Genomic DNA, 25615 nt, shown 5'->3' on the forward strand with positions numbered 1-25615 from the left:
TATGCAACGACAACGCTGCCCCACCCAATATGGAAATTTCATTTTCACTCCATGGCATAACGACGTGACCTTATCCCTCTTATTTCAAGTTAAAAGACAGCTACAGACCTTGTCTTTTTCTCCTAAATGTCCCCAACATTGCTCCAACACACGTGTGCCTGGGTCTTTGTATCCCCTTAACTAACTGCCAAACTCAAACAAACAAACACATCTACTGGAATTTCCAACACCCTTTTTTTACATTTTTTCATTTTGATCAATGTTCGAACAGTACTGTTTCAGAAACATGTCATTTTATGAGCTCAAGGATTCACGTCAAATTTTCTTCTGCTTGAAAACAATGAAAGAATAATGAATGTGTAGGATGATGAGAAGCTCAGTGATGTGCTTGGTAGAGCTAGTGGTGGTTAAGGCCACATGTTCCCTATAAATGCAAGAGACAAAGCTGAAAGGCCAGCCTACGTACAAATTTCTCTCTATTGTTTGTACAGTTTTATTTGTCTCCTTGGGTTGCTCTCGCTGTCCCCTCCTCTGCCATGTCCATGGTTCATGGATCTCCGCCTAACTTTTCAGCACTCGTGGCCTCATTTTAGCCTTTGCCTTCATCTCTGGACAACTCTGCTTGTATTTCTAATTTTCCTTGTCTAAATAATAATGTATTATTCTTAAACAATGTTATCATTTGATTGGGTTCACTTCCATGGATGTCTATTGATTCTTCATTTTCTACCAGTTGGGTTTATTTTGGATTTTTGTTCAATGCAGACTGGTGGATAACGATAGTGTTTGAAAGTGATACTGCAAATCTCCATCTCATCTGAATTTAATAGGTGAAAAAAAATGTCACCTTTTTCCTACATGACCACAGCTTTCAGTTAAGCTTCACGTTTTTCTATTCAACTCATCAAAGTTACATCACTTTGCTCATGTGTGTCGGCACGCCATTCTTTTATATTTATTTGCCATAATTTTCCATGCATTAGTTGAAAATTTTACTTATCAACTTTTGGAAATGAACAAGTAATTCTTAGTTTGAAAAGTAGAGACAGACAGATTCCTCTAAATAATCTAGTTTGGATAAAGATTCAGGATACACAGAAAGGAAAAATTTCAGGACAAGACTAGAGTTAATCAAAATGCAGAGGAGATCCATAGCAATTAGCATCAGTATCAGAACAGGATAAAGGTATTCCCAGAAAATAAAAACATTGTTTACTTAGTTTTGCATTCTGAATGGCTCCCAGAAAGGAGTTTTCTTGCTGAAAAAATTTCCCACCACCCTTGAATCCAAAATATTTAGAGCTGCCTCGGATTTGATGCACCTTGGTGTCTTGTATTGATTAACAGAGGATCCCTGAGAGAGACAGAAATCCATGAGCGCATCAAATGTTCCATGTTTCACCACCCTTATCTCCAGGGGTCCAATTGACTTGTCCTTCTTCCTGCACCTCCTGTAAACAGAATCCAGCGATTCTTCTACTTTGGAGCAGCATTGCTCCATTATTATATGATCAAGCTCCCCTGGTTCATTATTTCCTCTCGCTTTGAGTTCCCAGAATAGTACGTAGTGACCTGGGATTGAGGAAGTGTCTGCAAAGCTGGTGTACTCGGTGAGAAGGAAACCAAGTGGTTCGAGCAGAATCTTTGCTTGTGTCACTGCCTTTAATAGGTCTTCTTCATTGGTTTTGTCAGTATCAATGCTTAATACCACATTTCTCCGGTGAACAAATCTGAATTGAGGGGCATTCATATTGAAGCCTGTCACCATAAGAATGTCTCCGACTCTGTATCTGTATAGCCCTGAAAACAAATGAAAACAAAATATTGCTGAAGTGTGAGTCTCTGCACAGTTATCAGATTATTCAGAAAATAATTGCTTGTGGGGTGTGGGAATATTGCAAGCAGATTACAAAAATTTGGGGCATCACTCTTCTCTCATAGATTGTAAAAACTTACCTGTAAAAGTAGTGACCACAAGCTCGTAGTAGTGGCCTAGCTTGACATCTACAAGATCCACAGTTTCCATGTGTTTCTTCTTCTTCAGCTCATCTTCCTTGTGTATGCAATTCTGATCAGAAACGCCATTGTATTGTAAATCCTGTATCACGTCTCCATTTTCTCTCTCAACAGGTAGAAATTCAAAGTAAGCCATATTTGGGAGGAGGGTGTAACAGACATCAGAAGGTGTGCTCAGTGGCTTGAAGTTGATCCCAAAGTAACATTCAGAAGAAGCATACATGGTTGAAACTAAAGGGAGCCCACCACTGTAAAATTCAAGAGTTGTTATGTATTGGGCCATGGAACCTGTAACAATGACTTCAATGTACTTTGTTCTAGGCCAAAGCTTTTTAATTATCCCTTCCCATGATTTGTTACTACATTCATACTCAATCAAATCAGCCAATTCTGAATTCGGGCTTTTCAAGATTGATGAAACAGCGTTTCTGCAATCAGGGTCATTAATCCAGTCACTGATGCAACCTGTTCTTATATTGGAGCATAATTCTCTCCAGTAATCCTCCAAGAATTTGATAGCCCGCAAGAAAGCTGATGCAAAAATTGCACCGACCCTTAAGACATCATCACGCTGCAATAATCCACAAAGTAATTGGCAGTACATACTCTGCTTGCTGTCAGGACACAATATTGTCTCATCAGGGCTTGTATAAACGTTGTACCGGTTGAATGGCCGGTTTCTGAAGTTGCTGCTCTTGTAATAGCTGGTTAAAACAGGTCTAGCCATCAAGCCACAAGGGGTGCTGATTTCAGGTTTGATAAACAAAAGGTACATTCCTTTTCCCTGGTCCAAGCCATCCATATATCTGAGAAAAAGTTGTATTTTCTTTCAGTACAGTTGCCCCCTTTTTCCTGTTACATTAATGGTTCAAGAAACAGTAAACTTTATGAGAATGGGATTGGAGAGGATTGTCTTACTTATTCATTATAGGCACAAGGAGGTTGTAGAATAATGTCTTCCTGTCCAAATCTTCAGCAGTTGAAGGCATCATTTTCGGCAGTCCTCCTGAAGTGCCGGAGCTGCATCAAAATAATAAACTCGATAAGAAAAAAATTGACGAAATTCATGGAAACAACACTGGGAAAAAAGATGAACAAAATAAAAGTGTTATGCCTTGTGAGGAGCTCAGTGATTGGCTGGGATGAAATGACAGTGGAAGGCTCTCCATTGGCAATTCGCTCGATGAAAGGCCTGATATCTTCATAATTTACAATGGGTACTTTCTTCTTGAAGTTCTCCTTATCAGAAAGGCCATGGAGGAAGCCCTTAAGATATTCTGTATTTGCATTTTTTGTTAGTATCTCCTCTAACACCTGCTGTTGTATTTGACTTGCATTTGTTGTCAGGTCTTCCAAAAGCTGCAAGCCTGCTTCATTGTCATTTGGATCATAGCTTGGCAACATCTCTGAATAATTTGGAAGGCTAGTACTGAAAAATTATGAACAAGAGCTCAACAACATGTCATATGAGCCTTCAAATTCAATAAGGATTCACCTAAAAACTGTGGTGGCTTATCCTGTGATCCTGGCAGATGATACAAGCAACAGGTGAAAGGGCTCTCCTGAATCCTGATACTCTCACGCCCAGGCAAAAAAGCAACTGGAATTTGTTTCTGGGTAGCTGCAGTAACAGGGGAGGAGGCAAAAGATTAAATAACAGGTTCTGGAGGGGATTCTGGGAAATGATATATATATTCAAAAATACACAAAAAGGAGAAGGAAATGTAAAGGAAGTAGAGGCTACGGAGGTCCTACACACGTGGCCTTGTCTGGTAAGCTGTGATTAGATGCTGCTCTAATTGGTCAAAATGACCTGCAAGCTACAAGTACCTATTTTATTTATTTATTTATTTATATATTTATTTTTCTTTTTCTAATCAGGCTATTACAGAAATTTTTATAAGAATAAACTTGCTTTTGTCGATTTTCAAACCCAATCACTAGCTAAAGATAAGCCTTAGTCAAAAAATAATTAAGTATTGAATCATAAATGCTCTCCTAATATAATACATAAGATTAGGCAGATGTAATGTGCAATTAAAAGAAGGAAATCATTCAAGCAATAATTAACATGGGCAGGCATTAAATCCTTGTAGAGTAACCAGGAAAGAGATGGATGTACATATTCCGTATCTAAAATCTATTGGTTCGATTAATCTAGATTTATGTCAGGCAAACTCGTTCGGAGTACAAAACGTTTTTTCCCAAATTTTAAAAGTGATTTATATCACCTCTGATTAAGGGAGAAAGGATACCATTCGATCAAGTAATCGGAGGAGAAGCTTGCTTTGTATCTACTTTGACAGTAACAGAAAACAAAATTTAAACAGGAGGGGCCTCCATCCATATTTCTATTATAGAATTAGTCCATATTTTGCTTTTTATTAGAAGAGGTTTTAGGCAGCACTACACATGGAGATGTGCATGAAAACTCAGTAGATTATACATCACATGACCTTAATTAGGCCTTTGTTGTCTCATTTTTGGCTAAAAAATTGGCTTGGACTCTACCATTATGATTATGAATTCTATGGTGATCGACAAGTGATTGGAGATTGTCTGCAGTGGTGGATATGGGAAGTTTCCACCACCATATATGCTGCTGAGTCTGAGACCCACATATAAGATTATGGCTATGAGAAAATGAGATCTTTTCAAGCCCAATATAACTAATTTTTTTTTTACCAAACTATCTCACATAGACGTGTTCAACCAGACCAGTAAACCCGGTACCAGAGCCATCAACTGATTTCAGTTTTTGAATCGGACCAAAATCTATTGTTGGAGTTAATTATGGATTCTCTTTTTTAATCAAAATCGAGATCAATGGTTTAAATTGATAATTCGGTTCGATTTTAAATTTTTAAAATAAATCATTTAATAAATATGTAGACAAGTTAATCATCAAATAATTAAATATATATACATTTTTTTATTTGTAAAAAATATTGTTTATCTACAAATATAAACTTATGACTGTTTAGCATTTGAATTAAATAAGAGTCAAAATCCAAAAAAAATCATAATTTTTACCACTTATCAAAATTGTAAAAAATTAAAACTGTATTAAAATCTAAAAAATCAGGTCGATTTAATTCAATCTGTAAATTATATCATATCAAATCGACTCGATGAATAGGAAATGGCCCGGAACCGGCCCTTCAAACCTAATCTCACATGCATATTATCTAATTATGTTCCTGTAATACAGCAGGGCATTGAAGTCTGCTAATCATGCAAATTAAGTGACTTTCAAAAGGAATACTATGTGTATAAGTTTAGCTAACCTTGAAAAAGGTGGTCAAATGGTTTACGTACTCTCCCATTTCAGATTTCTCTGTATTTTTCTAGTTCACGGGTTGCATACGCCTAAACTACCAGATTAAGGAAGAAGAGTGGCGTTTTCCGAGCTTTTTGATTGACTTGCAATTAATCAAGCTATAAAATTAATTAAATTACAGTCCCAGAAAATGGAAAATTAAATCTTGGATTGACTTGAACTAATAGCAAGAGAATATGAAAGAATGTGACATGGGCTGTGAATCATATCATGTGTCATTTCAAGGACCCTACTTCATGGTATCAACAAAATTATGATTGGAAGCCGACCAATGGAACCCAAAAATTGTTAATAGAAATCTAAAAATAGGAAGCTCATATCAATCCAAAACACCCATGTTTGATTCAAATTTTCTTCTTGGCTAGAGCTAGCTACAAGTCAAGAAAGTGCGTGCATGTATATCTGACCCACCACCCAGCTGACTGAGAAATTTGTGAACAAGATGACTAGTAGTAGTTGTGGTAACCATGCATTTTCAGTAAATTAAGCATGCCACACATTGCCATATGCTCTACAGCTAGCTTAGTCTCATCCTTCCAGGATTCTTTTTCTTCCAAGAAAAGCCAAAAGTCTTTCTCTAACCTCAAAAAACTTTAAAGTTTTAAAAAATTTACTAATTAATTTTTTATTAATTTAATAATTAAATATTATAAAAAAATTAAAATATTAGGATGAATTAGTAAGTGACTTGGGACGAGGCTGGGGTCGGGTCAAGAAGAAAATACTGGTCCAAAACCCATCAAACTCTCCTTAAGCAGACCGACCCAACATTTCAAACTCTAATCCGAATGTGCGGGGCAGATCGAGTCCACCGTAAACTCAAGTCCAACGGAAAGCAATACAGTCCGATTATGTGATTTGAAAAGAATAAGGGATAATCGGTAACCGAAAAATTAATATTTATACTAACACTAATTTTTTTTATTCTTTTTTTTTTTTAAATTTTGCCCCTTAGTTCAGAAGTTGCATAAAAATGACAATTTGTTACTATTGAAAAAGGAAAATAAATGCAAGCACAAACAGCTAAAAGATCTTATACTTGAATGCACAAAAGGCAATGCAACTTCTCCGCTGATTTTACTGAAGCTTGAAACAAGCACATATAGTCTTGTAGTCTAATAGTATATTGAAGTAGCTGCTTAAAAAGCTGTGTGCATGGCATTACGTTATTAGAATTTATAAACTCATTGTTGTGTATTAGATCATTGAAGATGAGGAAAATAGTAAAATAATAATTGGCGAAATATATTAGGACATGTATATCGGGATTTGCTAGATTTGGTCTCAAGGTCTCCATGTTGGAAGAAAAAGACAAACTAGGTGTCTCATGGAGGGGACAAAGTGCCCTAGAAATGGGCAGAGGAAGAGGAGCAATACAAATTTAAACAACGCCAAACAAAACTTACACTATATATTCTTCCTTCGTTTCTGCTCATCAAGAACTAAAAACCAAAATTCTGGGTCTACGATTGATTTATGACCAAACCCCCAAAAAAAAAAGTTAACTTTCCCTTACCATATGCCGAAAGCCAAGAGAAGCTAACATATTAACATAGCTTTTCAATCTTGGTCACAAGTTGTTTGACACAAGTTCACTGTCAATGTCCCAAGCACCGAGACTTTGACGAAATTCACCAGATCCGAGACCAACAAGGCCTCAATATAAAATAGCCAACTTGGGGAATTATGGATGTCACATTAACATTACAAAATATATAAAAGAAAGTTCACATGAGAATGCATGATATTTTATCACAATAACCATCAGCTATTAATTGTCAGGCCGGTGATCGATTCATGGTCTTGCATAGTTTCTCCTGTGAGGCCAGTCAATGAAAGAATATTAAGCTGAGACTGATTATCATCTTTTCTTTTAAAAAACAAAAGCCAGCCCCGTTTGCCTGAGAACAACGCATGTGAGGAATTATATATAGCTGAGGTCCACCAACATGCTGTTCTTATAGATGTTTGAAAAGAGAGTGGGAGAGCATTGGTGGCATCAGAGAGAAACAATGCATATTGAAGAAAAGCTCAATTAAAGACAAATCAGTTTCATTTTTGTTAAATAGAGATATTATTATTAATATACAGTCATTGCATGTGACATCACAAGGCTTTGGTTTCTTAAAACCCACGAAATAAGTGAAGACATTCAGTTGAAAATTGGTGTTTTAATTCTGTGGCCATATGATTAAGCAAATAGAAAAAAAGGTGGTAAACTGGTGAGCACGTTCTTTTGATTTTGATAGAGCCCAAAAGCAGCACATGAGCTCTCAAGAATAGGGAGGCCACGCACATGCTTCAACTTCAAAACTCTGCCATCCCCGAGAAACAAACGACTGTTAATTTGGAGTTTTTTTTTTTATTATTTTTATTCTAGTTTACAATATATGTGGTGGGGAGCCACAAAATTAAGCACTGATGAAGTAAATTACAATCTTATGTGTGAAGGGGAGAAGCCAATCAAGAGTGAGAATATTTTTTCTTCCCGTGTGATTCATTAATTATTATTTAATTTTTACTAATTTTTTATATACTATATGTAAATCGCTTAAAAATTTAAATATTTGTGTAAGTCCATAATATTTTGTTGTATTTCACAAATTTAAATAGTCGAGAATATATTTATGAGATAGATTGAAATATTAAATAATTAATTGCTTACACTAAATATTTTCAACATCAGTAGTTGTAACAGAAAAAATTTTAATAGAAAAAATTTTAATCATAAATAATATTTACAATTTTATATGATGTAATATGATAGAATTTATTGATAATATCTATAAATAAGATATAGGGCTGTATTCAAATCGAGCCGAGCTGAGATTTAATAAGTTCAGACTCGATTAGAAAATAAATTTAAAAGTTCGAACTCGACTCGAGTTGTATTTATAAGTTCGAACTCGATTTATAAAATAAATAAATTTATGATATGCTACCTGATGAGGTCTACACCTCCCTTTAACTCTTTAAGCTGCCTGATGAGGTCTACAACTTGCCCTTTGAAATTTATAATATGCTCACGACATACCGTCGTGGCAGCCAAGTTCTCATCTCATCGCACCTACTCGACACGACGGTCCATAGAGCTTTGGATGGATTGATTTCGAGCATCAATCTCCATAAATGTACCTACGGATTGTCACAAATAAGAACAATGTCTACAAATCATAAACCTGGAATATAGGGAGGAAAGGCAATTAAATTACCATAAGGAGTAGTTCTCTCAAATCGTCCCTAAGAGTCTCTAAGGTGGGCGAACTACAGGCGGATTGTTGCTTAGTGGAGCAAGCCAAGTTACAGACAACTCCAAGGAATCAGGGGTTAGAGACATTTGGCAACTCCACCGAATACTCTAATACATAGCATCTTAGCTATAGAGGCCGGCGTAGAATCAACACTGACCTCAACAAAATTCAACACATCTTTATTAGGGGCAGAAGACATATTTTCCATAACCATCTTCCCCTTATCAGCAGACGGGAGAGGGTCGGCCCCAGTAGACGTAAAGGTCCTAGCTCGTGTAAAGGTCCTAGCTCGTTTAGTAGGACGACCCTCGATAACGATGTCCCCAACAGCTTGAAGAGGAGAAGCACTCTGGAGATTCAGTGCCTTCCTTCGAGCTACCCTCTCTCGATTCACTGACAATGATGGGATCCTTAGGGACCATCTTGGGGGCAGCAGGTGTCTTAAAAGAAGCCGACATCTTAGAAGGAGTTGACATCCTAGAGGCAGGAGAATGAGAGCCTCCTGGAACCAACACCAAAGCTAGTGAGGTGTGAGGCTATGAGTAGCAGGTCGGATGGATGATGTTGGGGTCGCAGCATGGAAGAAGACTTCCCAAGTGAAGTCGACAACAGACTTGTTAGCCTGAAAGGCTAATAGAGTCTCTTTAAGATTCGCTCGGGACAAGGTAAAATTCTTAGGAAATTTAATCTTATCCATTGCTACAGTAGAAACTGAAAAAGAAATGAAGATTTAGTTAGAACTCAATATAGCAAAAGAGAAAATGCAAGAGAAAAACTCCAAAGTATCGACTTGATGATAATCCTTCAGGGAGTACATGAGCAAGCAGTTCTCGATATCATATTTTTTACCCATAAGGTCAATCGGAGAAGGTAGATCTTATCTATAAGATTTAACCTACGGAGCTTGTTGCAGCCTTGAGGTATATCCCTCCAAGATAGGTTGATGTCCCACTCGACCCCTGAACTCTCTTTTAGCTCGACGATAGCAAAATGCTCTACTCAACCCTTAATTGAATCTTTATAGCCGTTAAAAAAGGACAACCCAGCTTAGAGACTAAAATAATAAAACCCATGGATAGACATAACCAGATAAAAAAAGGTAGAAAATAAGTCGATGGAAGGAGCGAAACCCATGAATAGAATGGAGTTCAGTGTTAGCATTCGGAGATATATCCTAAAATGCTAGAAAACCTCAATAAAAAATGGGGTAAAGAGGAAATTTAATCCAAACTCGTGTTGCTTGAGGAAAAATACCAAATTACGCTCCTATTGGATGTCTATTAAATCTCTGGATGACGGGTCAGAAAGGATTATTCTCTCATACTCAGAGGAGCCCTAATCTTAAAGATTTTGGTGTCTATTAGGCTGTAGGAAAGACGTTAAAGTAAAGAAGACGAGTGACAGAAGAAGCTAGATCTTCCACCGCTGGCATTTCAATAGAAACCATAAGAGGAGCAATAACATACCTCTAAATGGAGAATCGAGATAACAAAAGAAAGGAGAATGGAATAGCAGAGGTGATGGGAGAACGAGTGCAACGGGAGAAAAACAAAATTCAAAATTAGAAAAGAAGAAAGAAACGACACCTATCGAAATCCCTTCCTTGAGCAGAGTAAAAGTAATGGAAGTCTCGAAATTTACTCCCTCACTAATTATGGAATAATTGGTAAGGGAATAAAGAAGCACTTGATGATTAATAAGCCTCTAACCACCAAGTCTGCTACAGCCCAAATAAAAAAAAAGGCATGGAACAATCCGATACAAGCCCATAGCGCGTTGCATAAGACGAGGCTCAGACTGACTGAGCTCTGAGCCCATGGGCCGAATAAAGTTCAAAGGTGTTTAGGGCAGATGAATCTGACCAATTACCAATGATCGCATAAGAACAAAGCCTGCAATAATAGGGATTGTATCCAAAAAGAGCCAAGAAGAATTAAATAGTCGTCTGATGAGAATTAATACCTCGTACTCGTGAATAGACTGCCCGTTTGAAGATAGCAGATGAGTAAGAGTGTAGGACAGAGAAAGAACGCTTGAAAAAGACAAAAAGAGATAGAAATAAAAAGAGAGAATGAAAAAACAAAGACTAAACTCATAAAAAAACAATTAATCCTGAACCCATTTTAGATCTCAATCATACAAAAGTATAAGTTTACTCTAGTTTCGAACTCATCCTGAAACCATAGCATCATTATTTTTTTCCTGTAGAGCCCTTGATATTATAAAAAAATAAAAATAAAATAAAATCCTTTTTAATACAAATCTTATTTTTTTCAATTCAATCAATCCACAATCATCTAAAATTCTTAGCCAGTTCCTTATTTAAATTAAAATCCTACTATTGAATTCAATAATTTATAGCAAAAGCCTCAATATTTAAATTGGTGAATTTTAGCTTTTTTTATTTAATTATTGCGGTTTAGTTTAATTTTTAACCATTAATTAAATAGTGATTTTGTGATTTGAAATTTAAAAGAGATTGAGTTTTAATTAGATTAATTGATGCGGTTCTATTTTTAAAATTAATAACTTTCACAAGTTGATTTAAATAGAATTTATATTTTATTGAGTGTTGTTGATTTAAGAAAAGTCTAGCTATGTTGGAATTCGACTAATTTTTTTTAAAAAAAATTATAATATTTAAATTTGCTATATATTTTCATTTTACAATATTTATTTATCTTTTGACATTTTATTTTCTTTTTAATTCTAGAAGAAGATCCAACCACTATTACAAATATTAAGATTTTAAATATATAATAATGATATTTTTATTTTATATATATATATTATTTTATTATTTAAAATGACAATAAATAATAATAAATTCATATGTTTTTAATAAATAAAAAAGAAATTTAAAGTATTGCGGAATATATAAATAACTTACTACACTCTATATATATATATACCGTAACATCTCAATAATATGTGATTTATTTTCAGCTCAATATATATTTATATTGTGTTTGGGATAATGCTTAATATATATATAATCTTTGACGCATATGTATATAATCAATATTTCTATTTATTTTTTTAACTAATATTAGAACCATAGATTCTAAGATGTCAATATTACTCTTTATCACATTTAAAATATCAACATTATCTTCAGGAAATATGTTATGAGTGTAGCGGTGGAAACATGATTTGTACATAGCCGGAGCGAATTTATAACTAAAAATTAAGGCCAAAAGACTGAACGTTTGTGTGTATTTGTATTTTAATTTAATTTTTTTAATTTTAGTTAAATTAGCCTAATTTTTACATTTTGGTGTAATTGTAGTCAATGTGTAAATTTTTAAATTTAATAGTCTAATTCGCATATTACATGTATTATTGTTATTATTTTTTAATTATAAATTAATAATTAAATGATTAAAAAAACTAAATATTTACATAATTTTATATTTTAATCTAAACATTTAAATTTTAGATAAATTAGTCCAACACTTATATTTGAGTATAATTTTAACCGATTTTCAAAAGTTAAAATATATAAATTTAAATAGGAGATTAAATGTAATATTTTATTATTTTTAAAATATAAATTAATTTCATATATAAAAATAATATTAACTCATAATTAACTATATATTTAATTTTAAAAATAATAATAATATAACTGTAATGGTATATAGATTTTATTTTGTATTAATAATTATAAAAATTTTATAATAGATATATTCTTTTTAATTATTTTATATATACTATTATTTTAAATTAAATAATATATCTGTTATAAAATATTTATAATTATTATTATAAAATAAAATTTATTACTGTTAAAAATATAAAGTGTATATTTAACAATTAAATTAAAGATATATTTAACAATTAAATTACTTATCTTTAATTTTGATTTTAAAAATTGACAAAAGTTATACTCAAACACAAACATTTTGTCGATTTATTTAAAATTTAAATATTCAAATTAAAATATAAAATAATATAAATATTAATTTTTTTTTATTAATTGGTTAAAAAATAAAAATGTATATTCTTAATTGATTATGATAAATTATTATAAAAAAAATAATATAAAATAAAAATAATTTAAAATACAAAATAAGCATATCAGTAACGATTAGGAGAGAGAATTAGATGTGTCGAAATTTTTTTAAAAATATTTAAGATTATAAGTTATAAAAAAAATTAGGTGTACAGAAAACTTTTTTAGACTCGTAACCGAAATAAAGTTTGAAAATTTTAATTTTTATTAAGGGTATATATAAATATAAAACTAAAAGAAAAACTATCATTTAATTTAGTATATTTTCTAAGTAGAGTTATATACTTTAATTTATAATAAAAATAGTCATGTATTTTTACGCGGTTAGCAAAATGAGAATTTTATCCTAATACTGATAAATATTATTAAAAAATTACAAATAAAAGTTATATTTTAATATTTGTATTTTTAAATTTAGTGCATTAAATTTTTTTAATTAATAAAATAATTTTTAAAATTTAAATTTTATATTTTTAATTAAAATAAATCCATATATTTTTATAGATTAATTTCTAAATAATATAATTACTAATAAATTCTTATATTTATAAATTAATTTTTTAATTTTAATATTTTATATATAAAAAATAATAAAATAAGAATAAGATAAAAAATGGGATAGCTCTTTTTTATCCTATTAATAAAAGAAATCATTGAGAAGGGAAAATTGGACTAAAAAAACTATTTGAATTTGAATTTACTATTTGAATTTGAATTTAAATGGATATTGTACTAAAATTTTTATTTTATTAATTTATTTTAAGATAATAAATTTAATAAACACGTAAAATTAATATTTAAATAATTATAATATTTAGAAATTAATTTATAAAAATATAGAAATAAATTATAATTAAAGAGATTATTTTATTATAAAATAAAATTTTATAATTAAATTTATAAATATTTAAATTAAACTATATGTTTTTATAAAATTTTAAAAATTAAAATATAATTTATTTTAATTAAAAATTATTTTTAATTAATTTTTAAGTGGTAAATTAATATTTATTAAGGTAAATATAAAAGTTTTATTTTGAGTGAAATGGCGTAATTCTTTTTATTGTAAATTCAATTATTTTGTCCTTAATTAAGTATGATAATAATAAATTAATCCAAATTTGATAAACTATCAAAATTATTGTAATTTTTAAAATTTAAAATTAATTGGTGAGGTTGATATTTTATTTAAATTTAAATTATATTTTATTCAAAATTTAATTTAGATTAGTTTTACGATTTAGAGTTATATAAATATAAAATTCTTAGTCCTTATAATTAAAATTTATATTATAATTTAAAATAAAGTTTATAATAACTATATCATAAACATAAAAATTTTATTAAAAACATTAATTTCGTGCTTTTTATTAATAAAATTAATAAAAGAAATTAATTTTTCTAAATAAGATAATCTTTAACTCCAACTTAAAATTATTGTTTTAGAAAAAACTTAAGGTTGTACTTCCATGATTCCACCCATTTTGAAACCGATTGAAAGATTACGTACAAACTTAAAGATCGCAAAAGTGATTAAAAAAATTTCCAGGTGGAAGTACGTTGGTGGAATTTTTATATCAATTTGAAATTTCAAGATTTCAATTCATCCATAATATTATGGTCTAATTATTAAATTAGTGAAGATTATTAACAAATTTTAGTTTATCATCTTTATTTATTTTTTAAAAAATTATTTTGAAAAGTGATTGTGTTCATGATTTTTTTATATAAAATAGAAAAAATTATTTTTTAATTTTATAGTATAATTAATGAATTTGTCCCTTATTTTTAGAATTCAAACACGTTGAGGTCTAATTTTGTAAAAATTTAAGATCTTCTTGTCAAAAATTTCTATTAAAATTTATGCTAAGTAAATAATTTTAATTTGATCAACAGAAAGATAATAAATATAATTTTAAAATTATTTTTATCAATAATAAAATAAAAATTTATTATTTAGTTTATATAATATAAAAAAATTTGCTATTTAATTTTTTAATTTTAAAAATATATTAAAATATCTCTGACATTTTAAAAAATATTAGTTTTTTTATTAATTTTATTACTAAATATTTTATTTTTTAATTTTTATAGTTTAGAAAAAATTATTAATTGGTCTCTTAAATTATTAAAAAATTTACTATTTAATCTCTCCATATTAAGGGTATTTAAATTTTTTTTTTATAATATTTAACTACTAAAATTAACAGAAAAACTAACTAGTAGATTTTTTAAAATGTCAGGAACATTTTAATAAATTTTTTAAATGGCGAGCAGTGATAACAGCGAACGACATCATAAAATTAATTTCTATTGAATTTTAACTTTTTATTTTTAATAATTTAAATTTTATATATTTAAATTTTTATTATTTTAAATTTTATATATTTTAATTTTATTATTTTTGCTAAATTTAAATCTTAAATTTATTGAAATTTTTATTTATTTATGGAGATTGAATTTGAGATTTTCAGAATGAAATTACACTTTAGAAATTAAAATATTAAATTCAAAAAATAGAAAGATAAATCTGTTAATTATGTAATATTTTAGGGATAAAAACGTATTTTTTACTTTAATTTTTTGAGAAAAAAACTTATAAATTTGTATGAATTAAATTTTAGAAACTAAAATATTGAGAAATGATACTTCAGTAATTTTTCCTGTCGCTAACGACATTTTTTATGAAATGAACTTTAATTTGACGGAATTAAATCTTAAATACGAAAGAGTTGGATTGTAAAAATAGAGGACGAATTCGTTAATTAAACTATACCTTAGAAATTAAAAAATAATTTTTCCTTTATTTTATTATATATGATATTTAATAATTACCATAAATTATTATAGTTATAGCTACAATTAATAATTACTGTAGCTTTGTACATTTTATCTTGTTATATCTAATATTTAATAATTATAAAATTAATTTATTTAACATTTATAATAAATTGTTTATTATAATATTATTTTAAGATAAAAAATATTTATAATATATACAAGTGAAATTAATTTTTAACCTAATTAGTTATAAATTTAGGAGAATTAAATTACTTATAATAATAATTTATTGAATTTTAATAAAATTTAACATTTACAAATTTTAATTATAAATATATAATATCTAATCTTTTACAAGTGTATAATTGAACTTAAATTTTAAAAAGTAAATAATGATTTTATTATTTAAAGTTAATAAAATTTAAATTTTATATATTTAAATTTATAAGTGGATGATAATTTTATAATTGAATTTAAATTTTAAGAGACAAATAATAATATTTCACTAACCTATTGATTTTGGTCTGAAGCCCTTATAGAGTTTGGACATTTTCAGTCCTCTCTCTCTTTCTCAGTCCATCTTGAATCCCACTATTTAAACTTAGTGAGGCCGGATCCTCTTTATTGTGAACCTTGGCAAAGTAGCATGTGGGCTTGGCCTTTCTTCAAGTTTGAATTGGTTGAAGGCTTAAGAGAAACGTATCCATTGTTGAATTGTTTTTAATACTATGGATTAGCTAAACAAACTCAAAATTATCTCAAAGCATAAGTAGATAGAAGGCTGAAGAGCAATTCTCTTCAAATGAAGGTTTAAGGCAAATTGGGGAATGCTTATTATTAGGGGTGACTATTCAGTCGGTTCGATTTAAAATCGAATCGAACTGAATAAATCGAAAATTAAAATTTTAGTATTTATGAAAATCGAATCGAATCGATTTTGATCAGAAATCAAATCGAATTGAACCGGTCTGATTCAGTTCGATTTGATTCGGTTTGATTAGTTTTGATTTTTAATAATTTTTTTATTTTTTACACTTTATTTTTAATATTTTAAAATTTAATTAAAATATTTTAATTTTAATATAATTTAATTTCTCTATATTATTAAAAATAACATATTATTATCACTAATCGATTCAGTTCGGTTTTTTTAATTTTTTTTCTAATCAAAACTAAACCGAACCGAAATAATCGAAATTTTTAAAATTAAAAATCGAATAAAATTAAATAAAAAACTGAATTAAATTTTGAAATTAATTCAGTTCAATTAATTTTTTTGATTTGAACCGAATACTGCTCAGTACTACTTATTATTGCAATGATAAATTTTTCAACAACACTTTCTCACTTTACCATTATATTCGATTAAGTTAGAGGATGTAATGTCACAATAAAGCTTAAGAGGTAGATAAATAGTGAATGAAGGGAAAAAAAGAGTGTACAAAACATTTAAATTGGGGGAGTGAGTGTGTGGGCCGTGATGCAATATCGAATTTGGTAGATGAAAAAGGGAAAAACCATATGGTTTCAACAACCGAGTATCATTTAGGATATGTATTTAATCGGTTTGATTTAAAATTGAATCGAACTGAATAAATTAAAAATTAAAATTTTAATGTAAATAAAAATTAAATCGAATTAATTTTAATTTAAAACTGATTTAAATCAAATTGATCTGATTCGATTTAATTTAATTTAATTTAATCGATTATATTTTTTAATAGAATTTATATATTTTATATTTTATTTTTAATATTTTAAAATTCAATTAAAATATTTTAATTTTAATTACGGTTTGATATTTTTATATTATTAAAAATAATATAATAATTTTTTTAATAAAAATTAAATTAAAATAATTAAAATTTTTAAAAATAAAAATAATAAAAAATTAAATTGAATTTATTTGATAAATATTTTTATTAAAATTAAATACTGCTCAAAATTAAATATAATAAATTATCATAAAAATAAAGTGAATATAATTATTAAATATTAAAAAATACTTGATAGTTATTTTATTAGGGTTTACTTTTTATTTTTATGTTATATTTAATTTATATATTTCAAATTTCACTTATATGATATAAAATCTATTTATTTTTCTATTATTAATTTTAATAAGGAGGCCAAATAAATTTTATATATTAAAATATTAATAATTTTAAATATTATTTTTAATTAAAATAAATTAAAAATAAATATAATAATAAAAAAGATTTCAAACCAATATAATATAATTTTAATATTATTTTAATTAAAAATAATATCTAAAAATATTAAAATGGTATTTTATTATTAAAAAAATATTTTAATATGTTATAATCTAATTGTCTTTGATGTACGGTTATGCACTTGTTTGGTAAAAAACTTAAATAAGCTTATTTAGTGCATAGTGAAAACAAGAATAAATTTATCTCAAAAGGGCAAAAAGGGTTTCTGCCACTTAATCGATGATCTAACGATCTCCATTTATCCAAACACGTCACCTACCTCCAAAACCCGCAGATGACCAAAACAGCCTTGATTCCCAATTCGGAGATTTCTCCCTCTTTTGGTCACGCTCTTTCCCCGCGATCAGACCACTGTAACCTCCAGTAACTGTCTCTCACAATCTAATCCGGCGAAGATGATACCGCCGGAGCTTCAAGCTCGACCGTTTCGACCTTACATAGCATCCTCCGCAAGTGCCCCTGCTTTCTCCTCCCTCAACAATGGCCGCGCTTACTCCCCTGACTCAAATCCTAGCCCTAATAGCCACTTCCGTTCCCCTTCTTCTTCCTCCTCCGCTCCTTCTAGATCTCGTTTCTTGCCTTCTTCCTTTGCTCACAACACCAGAATTGCCATCGCTCTCGTCCCCTGTGCTGCCTTCCTTCTCGACCTCGGTGGCGCCCCCGTGGTGGCTACCCTAACCCTTGGCCTCATGGTCGCTTACATCCTTGATTCCCTCAACCTCAAATCTGGAGCATTTTTTGGAGTCTGGTTCTCTCTAATCGCAGCTCAGATTGCCTTCTTCTTCAGCTCCTCCCTAATCACCACATTCTATTCTGTCCCTCTCGGCTTCCTCGCTGCTTTACTTTGCGCCTTCGCCAATTTTCTAATCGGGGTATGGGCCTCCCTCCAGTTCAAGTGGATCCAACTGGAAAACCCTACTATCGTTCTCGCTCTCGAGCGCCTTTTGTTCGCCTGCGTCCCTTTCATCGCTTCCGCCATGTTCACCTGGGCCACCATCTCCGCCGTTGGGATGAATAACGCTTCTTACTATCTCATGGCCTTCAATTGCATTTTCTATTGGCTTTTTGCAATTCCTCGAGTTTCTTCCTTCAAATCCAAACAGGAAGCGAAATATCATGGGGGAGAGGTTCCCGATGATAATTTTATCCTCTCTCCTCTCGAGAGTTGTTTTCATACTTTGAACTTGCTATTCTTTCCTTTGATGTTTCATATTGCGTCTCACTATTCCGTAATATTTTCTTCGGCTGCTTCTGTTTGTGATTTGTTTCTTCTGTTCTTCATCCCTTTCTTGTTCCAACTTTATGCGTCTACTAGGGGCGCGCTTTGGTGGGTTACTAAGCATGCGCATCAGATGCATAGTATACGCGTTGTAAATGGTGCTATTGCTTTGGTTGTGGTTGTGCTATGTTTGGAGGTTAGAGTAGTTTTCCATTCATTTGGGCGGTATATTCAGGTTCCTCCGCCACTTAATTATGTCCTTGTGACCCTGACTATGCTTGGAGGGGCTGCTGGAGCTGGTGCTTATGCTCTGGGTATGATTTCTGATGCGTTCAGCTCTGTAGCTTTTACTGCTTTGACTGTAATGGTCAGTGCTGCTGGAGCAATCGTTGTGGGATTTCCCATGTTGGTATGGACTTTCTCCCTAATACTGACTCCGTTTTTTTTTCCTCTTTATTTGTCTATGTTTACAACCATGAGCTATAGATGAAATATTATTATGTGATTGCCTCAGTCTTGGGATGTTTAAACGTGTATGTGGGTTATATCTCAAAGCTGCTCATAGTTGTTCACATTGTAGTTTGATTGTATAATTAGGGAACAAGTCCACTGAAGTTCATCATTGAAATCCTGTATAAATGCATATGAATGAAACTGAAAGTACCCTACTTCAGCTCATATCATAAGAAAACCAGAGAGAGGATTTCACAATTTTGAAATCTATTTTTAGGATTCAAATATTTATTTCTGTTTGGGTTCATTTGGTATTCTATATTAGTTTAGATGCTTAATGTATTGTCCTATAAGGTTATTATTACTGTAGCCAACAAAAATACATATCTACTGGACATGTATTTTTAATATTTTCATCGGGAGATATAGCTGTGTTGGTTTTCTATGATGAGTAGATTGAAGAAATAAAGGCATCACTTAATTTTGGTTCTACTAAAGCCAGGAAGTTTAACTTGTAGGATAGAAATAAAGAAACAGCCCCTTGAGCTCACAAAGAGGGTGTTCTCATTTTTTGACTGCTAGAAAAGGTGTTTGTTACATTGACTGCCATAAGTAAAGGAGACTCTGGTATTGAAAGATATGTTGGCTTTTGTTTTGGCATTCAGCAGCATTCTTGAGAATGGGGAATCCTTGATGCTAAAAACACTTGTGCTTAGATGTTTGTTCAGGAAATAATTGGCATAATGATTAAAACATGGGATGATCTTAAGTTCTCATTGAAAATCAAGGTATTCAGATTTATGAGCGTATTACATGAAATTGAATTTTTGGAGCAATTTCAGCTTCAGGCTAGAGTTGCAGTCTTAGAATTGCTATGAAGAAGTGCTGTTGAAAAGTCTGTGATTGAAGGATAAGGAAATTATGGCTTTGAGACTACGTCATAGCTGTTGAAAGGATATATTTATGACTTTAATGAGAAAAAGAATCTTTAGACATGTATTGCCTGTCCTTGACTAGATGAGCTAGGCAATTTAATTTAAAAGTTCAAAGGAAATTCACCAGTTGATGTTGCTATTACAGAAATAGGTGTTTTCTTTTCCATGTTCCATATAATGACCACAAGCTGGTTGCACGATGGGGAGGCCATAAGAAAGGAAGTTTCTTTCTGGGTAATTTACACAAACGGTTACTTTGCTGACATGACAGTTGTTAAATTAAAAATACATATATTTTCTCTATCATCTCTAATATTTAATTAGTTTTTTAATATTGTAAACAAAAAATAAACAAATTATTTGATTGATTTTTTTTAAAAGAAATTTAGAAAATTAATTAAATATTATACATGAGAAAGAAAATGTATGGATTTTTAATTTAATAAGTTCCACATTAGCAAAGTAACCTAGAAACCTGCTTTTGTAGCTGAAAATTGGGTGCTATGTTACTTAAATAGAAGTTGAGGGGGTTTTATGTTGCAAAATGAAGTCTATGTACCTTACTGTTATATATATCATAAGTTGGTGCATCGTCTGTGTAAATTACCCCTGCTTTCTCAAACTTGTGTCAAGCAAGGTTTTACATCATGGAGTCCAGTTGTCAAGGTTTTATGTCATAAGAAAATTTTTGTCTCTTCCCCCAAATCCCTTCAATAACTATTGGTTCTACATTGCATGTATAAATACTGACACAGTAATTGTACATGTAGGATCTGTTATTAATTTTGTTTTTCTCTACTTTTGTGTTTGTTTTTATTTTTATTTTTTAATGATGTGAGTATATCTTATTTATAGTTTATCATGCTCATATTTAGGGTTGTTTTTTACAAACTCTTCCATGTTTCTTTTCCATTTAATAATTTTGGTTTCTATTTTATAAGCAGTGCCCTTTGGATTTTGCATTGCCTTGTACTAAAATTATTTTTGATTTTGTCTTGTTCATTAAGATCCTAATGTTTCTTGGTTAATTCTTACTAGTCTCAATAGAAAAATGATATTATTTTGAATGTCAAGAGGTTGAAATAATATATACATCTTGTCCAATGTCTTAATTGATTTCTCTCTAAGCTCATGAGAGAAAAATAAATTATATTTTAAGTATTCAGTAAATATTATTTCATTTGTCCTCTATTTTGCAGTTCCTTCCACTGCCTTCAGTCGCTGGCTTTTATTTAGCTCGCTTTTTCACAAAGAAGAGCTTGGCATCATACTTTGCTTTTGTAGCACTTGGGAGCTTGATGGTCATATGGTTTGTTCTGCATAATTTCTGGGATTTGAATATTTGGTTGGCAGGCATGTCCTTGAAGTCCTTTTGCAAACTCATAGTTGCAAGTGTCATCCTAGCCATGGCTATTCCTGGTTTAGCTGTTCTTCCATCAAAACTTCATTTCTTGGTTGAGGTTGGTTTGGTCAGCCATGCATTGCTGTTATGCCATATTGAGAATCGTTTTTTTAATTACTCGGGCATATACTTCTATGGATTGGAGGACGATGTGATGTACCCAAGCTATATGGTAATTATGACAACTTTTGTGGGTTTGGCTTTAGCGAGAAGACTATCTGTGGATCATCGGATTGGACCCAAAGCAGTTTGGATTTTGACATGCCTTTATTCTTCGAAGTTGGCCATGCTGTTTATTTCGTCAAAATCTGTTGTATGGGTTTCAGCTGTGCTATTACTGGCCGTTACTCCCCCATTACTGCTTTACAAGTGTGTACATGTTTTATGAATTGAGACATTTATTTTTCTGAACCTACTTATTCATGTTTCTTTGTGCATATTTGATCTTCTAATGTTTTTCTTTGCAGGGATAAGTCACGAACAGTGTCAAGGATGAAACCATGGCAAGGTTGTGTACATGCTGGTGTGGTTGCTGTGTCAGTTTGGTTTTGCCGCGAAACTATTTTTGAAGCTCTCCAATGGTGGAATGGAAGGCCTCCCTCAGATGGTTTACTTTTGGGCTTTTGTATTGTCTTGACTGGATTGGCTTGTGTGCCAATTGTTGTTCTGCACTTCTCTCATGTCCTGGTCTGGTTTCCTTTCAAGTTCCTCTTTTTCCTTTTTTATTTTTAGTTTATTTTGTTGTACTTGTTTACTAAGGAAACTAAATTAACCAATATAATTTTTGGAAGTTAGGTTAAACCAGGTTATTTTCTGGAGGAAAAAAAAATTTTATGGGATGGCATGGATGATAATGAGTAGAAGTAGAAGCATGTAATAGAAGGCCCTTGTTCTTTTTTCTTATCCAGCTGTTTTCATTTTTATTTATAGGATAGCTAATATAACCTAATATTTTTCTAATTTTATGTTTTCAGTTAATTCAAAATGAATGTTTTTGAATTACTGATTGGTTCCTTTCTTCCTTATGCAGTCTGCAAAGAGATGCCTAGTGCTAGTGGTGGCAACAGGTGCATTATTTATTTTAATGCAGCCACCAATACCATTAGCGTGGACTTATCATTCTGACATAATCAAAGCAGCTCGTCAGTCATCTGATGACATCTCCATCTATGGCTTCATGGCATCAAAACCTACTTGGCCATCTTGGCTGCTTATCACAGCAATTCTACTCACCTTAGCAGCTCTGACATCTATCATACCCATAAAGTATGTGGTAGAGCTAAGAGCATTTTACTCCATCGCAGTTGGAATTGCTCTTGGAATATATATATCAGCCGAGTACTTCCTGCAAGCTGCTGTTCTGCATGCCCTCATTGTTGTAACCATGGTCTGCACCTGTGTGTTTGTTGTATTCACCCATTTTCCATCTGCTTCAAGCACAAAGCTGCTCCCATGGGTATTTGCTTTACTTGTAGCTCTCTTTCCTGTGACATACCTGTTGGAAGGTCAGGTTAGAATCAAAAGCATCCTTGAAGATGGTCGAGTTGCAGACATGGTAGAAGAAGATAGGAAGCTTACAACTCTACTGGCGGTTGAGGGGGCAAGGACCTCTCTTCTTGGTTTATATGCAGCAATCTTTATGCTTATAGCACTGGAGATTAAGTTTGAACTTGCCTCACTTATGCGGGAAAAGTCTCTTGAAAGGGGTGGAATTAGACATAGCCAATCCAGTCAAAGCAGTTCTGCTAGTTTTGCTCCACGAATGAGGTTCATGCAGCAACGCAGGGCTTCAACTGTGCCAACCTTCACAATCAAGAGAATGGCAGCAGAGGGTGCCTGGATGCCTGCAGTTGGTAACGTTGCTACAATAATGTGCTTTGCTATATGCCTGATCCTGAATGTCAATCTGACTGGAGGATCAAATCAAGCAATATTCTTTCTTGCTCCAATTTTGCTGCTTCTGAACCAGGACTCTGATTTTGTGGCTGGTTTTGGGGACAAACAGAGGTACTTCCCTGTTGCAGTGGCTATATCAGCCTATTTGGTATTGACGGCCCTATACAGCATTTGGGAAGATGTGTGGCATGGGAATACTGGGTGGGGCCTGGAGATTGGGGGTCCTGATTGGTTCTTTGCAGTAAAGAATCTAGCTCTTCTCATTCTAACGTTCCCTAGTCATATCCTGTTCAACAGGTTCGTGTGGAGTTATACAAAGCAGACAGACTGGACGCCACTGATAACGGTGCCCCTTAATCTCCCATCCATCATAATATCAGATGTGATTAAGATTAAGATATTGGGGATATTAGGAATTATTTATACGGTAGCCCAGACTATAATCTCTAGACAGCAATATATCTCGGGAATGAAGTATATTTAGACAAATACAAACTGTACAATACTGTTGCCACCTCTAGAACTAGGCATCCTCTTTTGGAGTATGTTTCTGGCAAATTTTCAAGTGAGATTTGTTACATTTCAGGTTCCAAGTTGCTCTTAATTCTATTTTGTGCTTAACTTCATTGTTTGCACGTACTGTGCGCTTTCTCACCTTCTACAGCTGCTCTTGCACTTCAACTTATAGTACATGCTCCGCATTGAACCTGATTTTTCTGCTTATTTTTTTTCCTTCTCTTTAATTTAATAGACAGTGCTAGAGGCAGGGAAAATAACATTAAGGTCTGTTTTCAGCATTCCTTCCTAATTTGTTTATAAAAATATTTTTCTTAAATGTATAATTATTTAGATAATATTTTAAAGATCATCTAGTAACTCTGGATGCAAATTTTCAAACCTGGAACTTGCTTATTAGTACATTTATTGACCAAAATCAATCTCGTTAAATTACCCTTTCTCAAAAGCTGCAATGGATTAAATGCATTGCTCATTTCATTAGTTGGATTAGTTGGAGGGCATTTATTACTTGTCTCATATGTTTTTTTGTGTATTTTTCTTTTTTATTATTTTAAAATTATTGTTTTATTTTCTTTTTTTTTTTAACTATAATAACATCGATTATTATAATTTTATTTTCAAAATATTTTTCAAAATAATATTTTAATAAAATTATAATATATTTAAAATAGATATAATTAAAAATTAATAAAAGAAATTATATTTTTAAATATATTTAAAAATATAAAATGAATAAAAATTATAAGATGGAAGGGTATATGAATTATTAACATCTTTTTAACTATCTCATTCATCTAATATTTTTTTATTTTTTTTAATTTTAAAGTTAAAAAATTAAATATTATACTCGTATTTAATTTTATTTTATTTAAAAAATAATATTTAATATTTTTTAATAGAAATATAATTAAAAAATTAATAAAACAAGTTATCTTTTTAATTTATATAAAAAAATAAAATAAATAAAAATTATAAATAATTATTAATTATTATACTGGAGAGTGTTTGACAATAATTTGAAAAAATAATTTGTTCATAGTATTTCTCTGGTCAAGTTAAAAATTTTTTTGCATGAATTCTAAATAATTATTAATAATCCATTTTCATTTAAAAATAGAAATTCTGGTGCATGTTATTATTTTAAAATTTTAATATATAAAAACAAAATATTTAAATATTTTTTAATTTGAATTAATATGATTGTGAAAAATATTATTTTTAATATAAACTTTTATGTTATTAATTGGCTTCCATACCATTACTCTTATTTGAAATTATAATAATTATGAAATTTGACATAATTATTTATAATTATATACTCATTATAACATTATTTTAGATTATAATAAAAATTTAACTTAATAGAATTAAATGTAAATATAACTTCTTTATCATTTTTGTTAAATACTAATATAATTTTAAACAATTTTTAGTTTATTTTATCGTTAAAAATCTTAGGTTATAAGTAATGCTAAAAATTTGAATGATGTATTATAGTGACCAATAAATTTTATTTAATAGTAGAAAATTTTATCATTAAAAATTTTAGGATAT

General features: G+C 30.6%; 2 protein-coding genes across 2 annotated transcripts; one reads left to right on the forward strand and one right to left on the reverse strand.

Annotated features, from left to right (window-relative positions):
• Window positions 1-1058: 1058 nt before the first annotated feature.
• On the reverse strand, window positions 1059-3684 carry LOC110620618 (indole-3-acetic acid-amido synthetase GH3.17). Its single transcript, XM_021764420.2, has 4 exons — window positions 3131-3684; window positions 2935-3036; window positions 1957-2822; window positions 1059-1800 (listed from the first exon to the last, which is right to left on the reverse strand). The coding sequence occupies exons 1-4, from the start codon at window positions 3418-3420 to the stop codon at window positions 1217-1219; spliced, it is 1842 nt and encodes a 613-aa protein (XP_021620112.1). The 5' UTR covers window positions 3421-3684; the 3' UTR covers window positions 1059-1216.
• Window positions 3685-17888: 14204 nt separating this feature from the next.
• On the forward strand, window positions 17889-24177 carry LOC110620411. Its single transcript, XM_021764132.2, has 4 exons — window positions 17889-19265; window positions 21444-22015; window positions 22114-22333; window positions 22677-24177. The coding sequence occupies exons 1-4, from the start codon at window positions 18033-18035 to the stop codon at window positions 24024-24026; spliced, it is 3375 nt and encodes a 1124-aa protein (XP_021619824.1). The 5' UTR covers window positions 17889-18032; the 3' UTR covers window positions 24027-24177.
• The last annotated feature ends 1438 nt before the right edge of the window (window positions 24178-25615 follow it).

This window comes from Manihot esculenta, chromosome 8, assembly GCF_001659605.2.
Source record: "Manihot esculenta cultivar AM560-2 chromosome 8, M.esculenta_v8, whole genome shotgun sequence".
NCBI classification, from domain to species: Eukaryota; Viridiplantae; Streptophyta; class Magnoliopsida; order Malpighiales; family Euphorbiaceae; genus Manihot; species Manihot esculenta.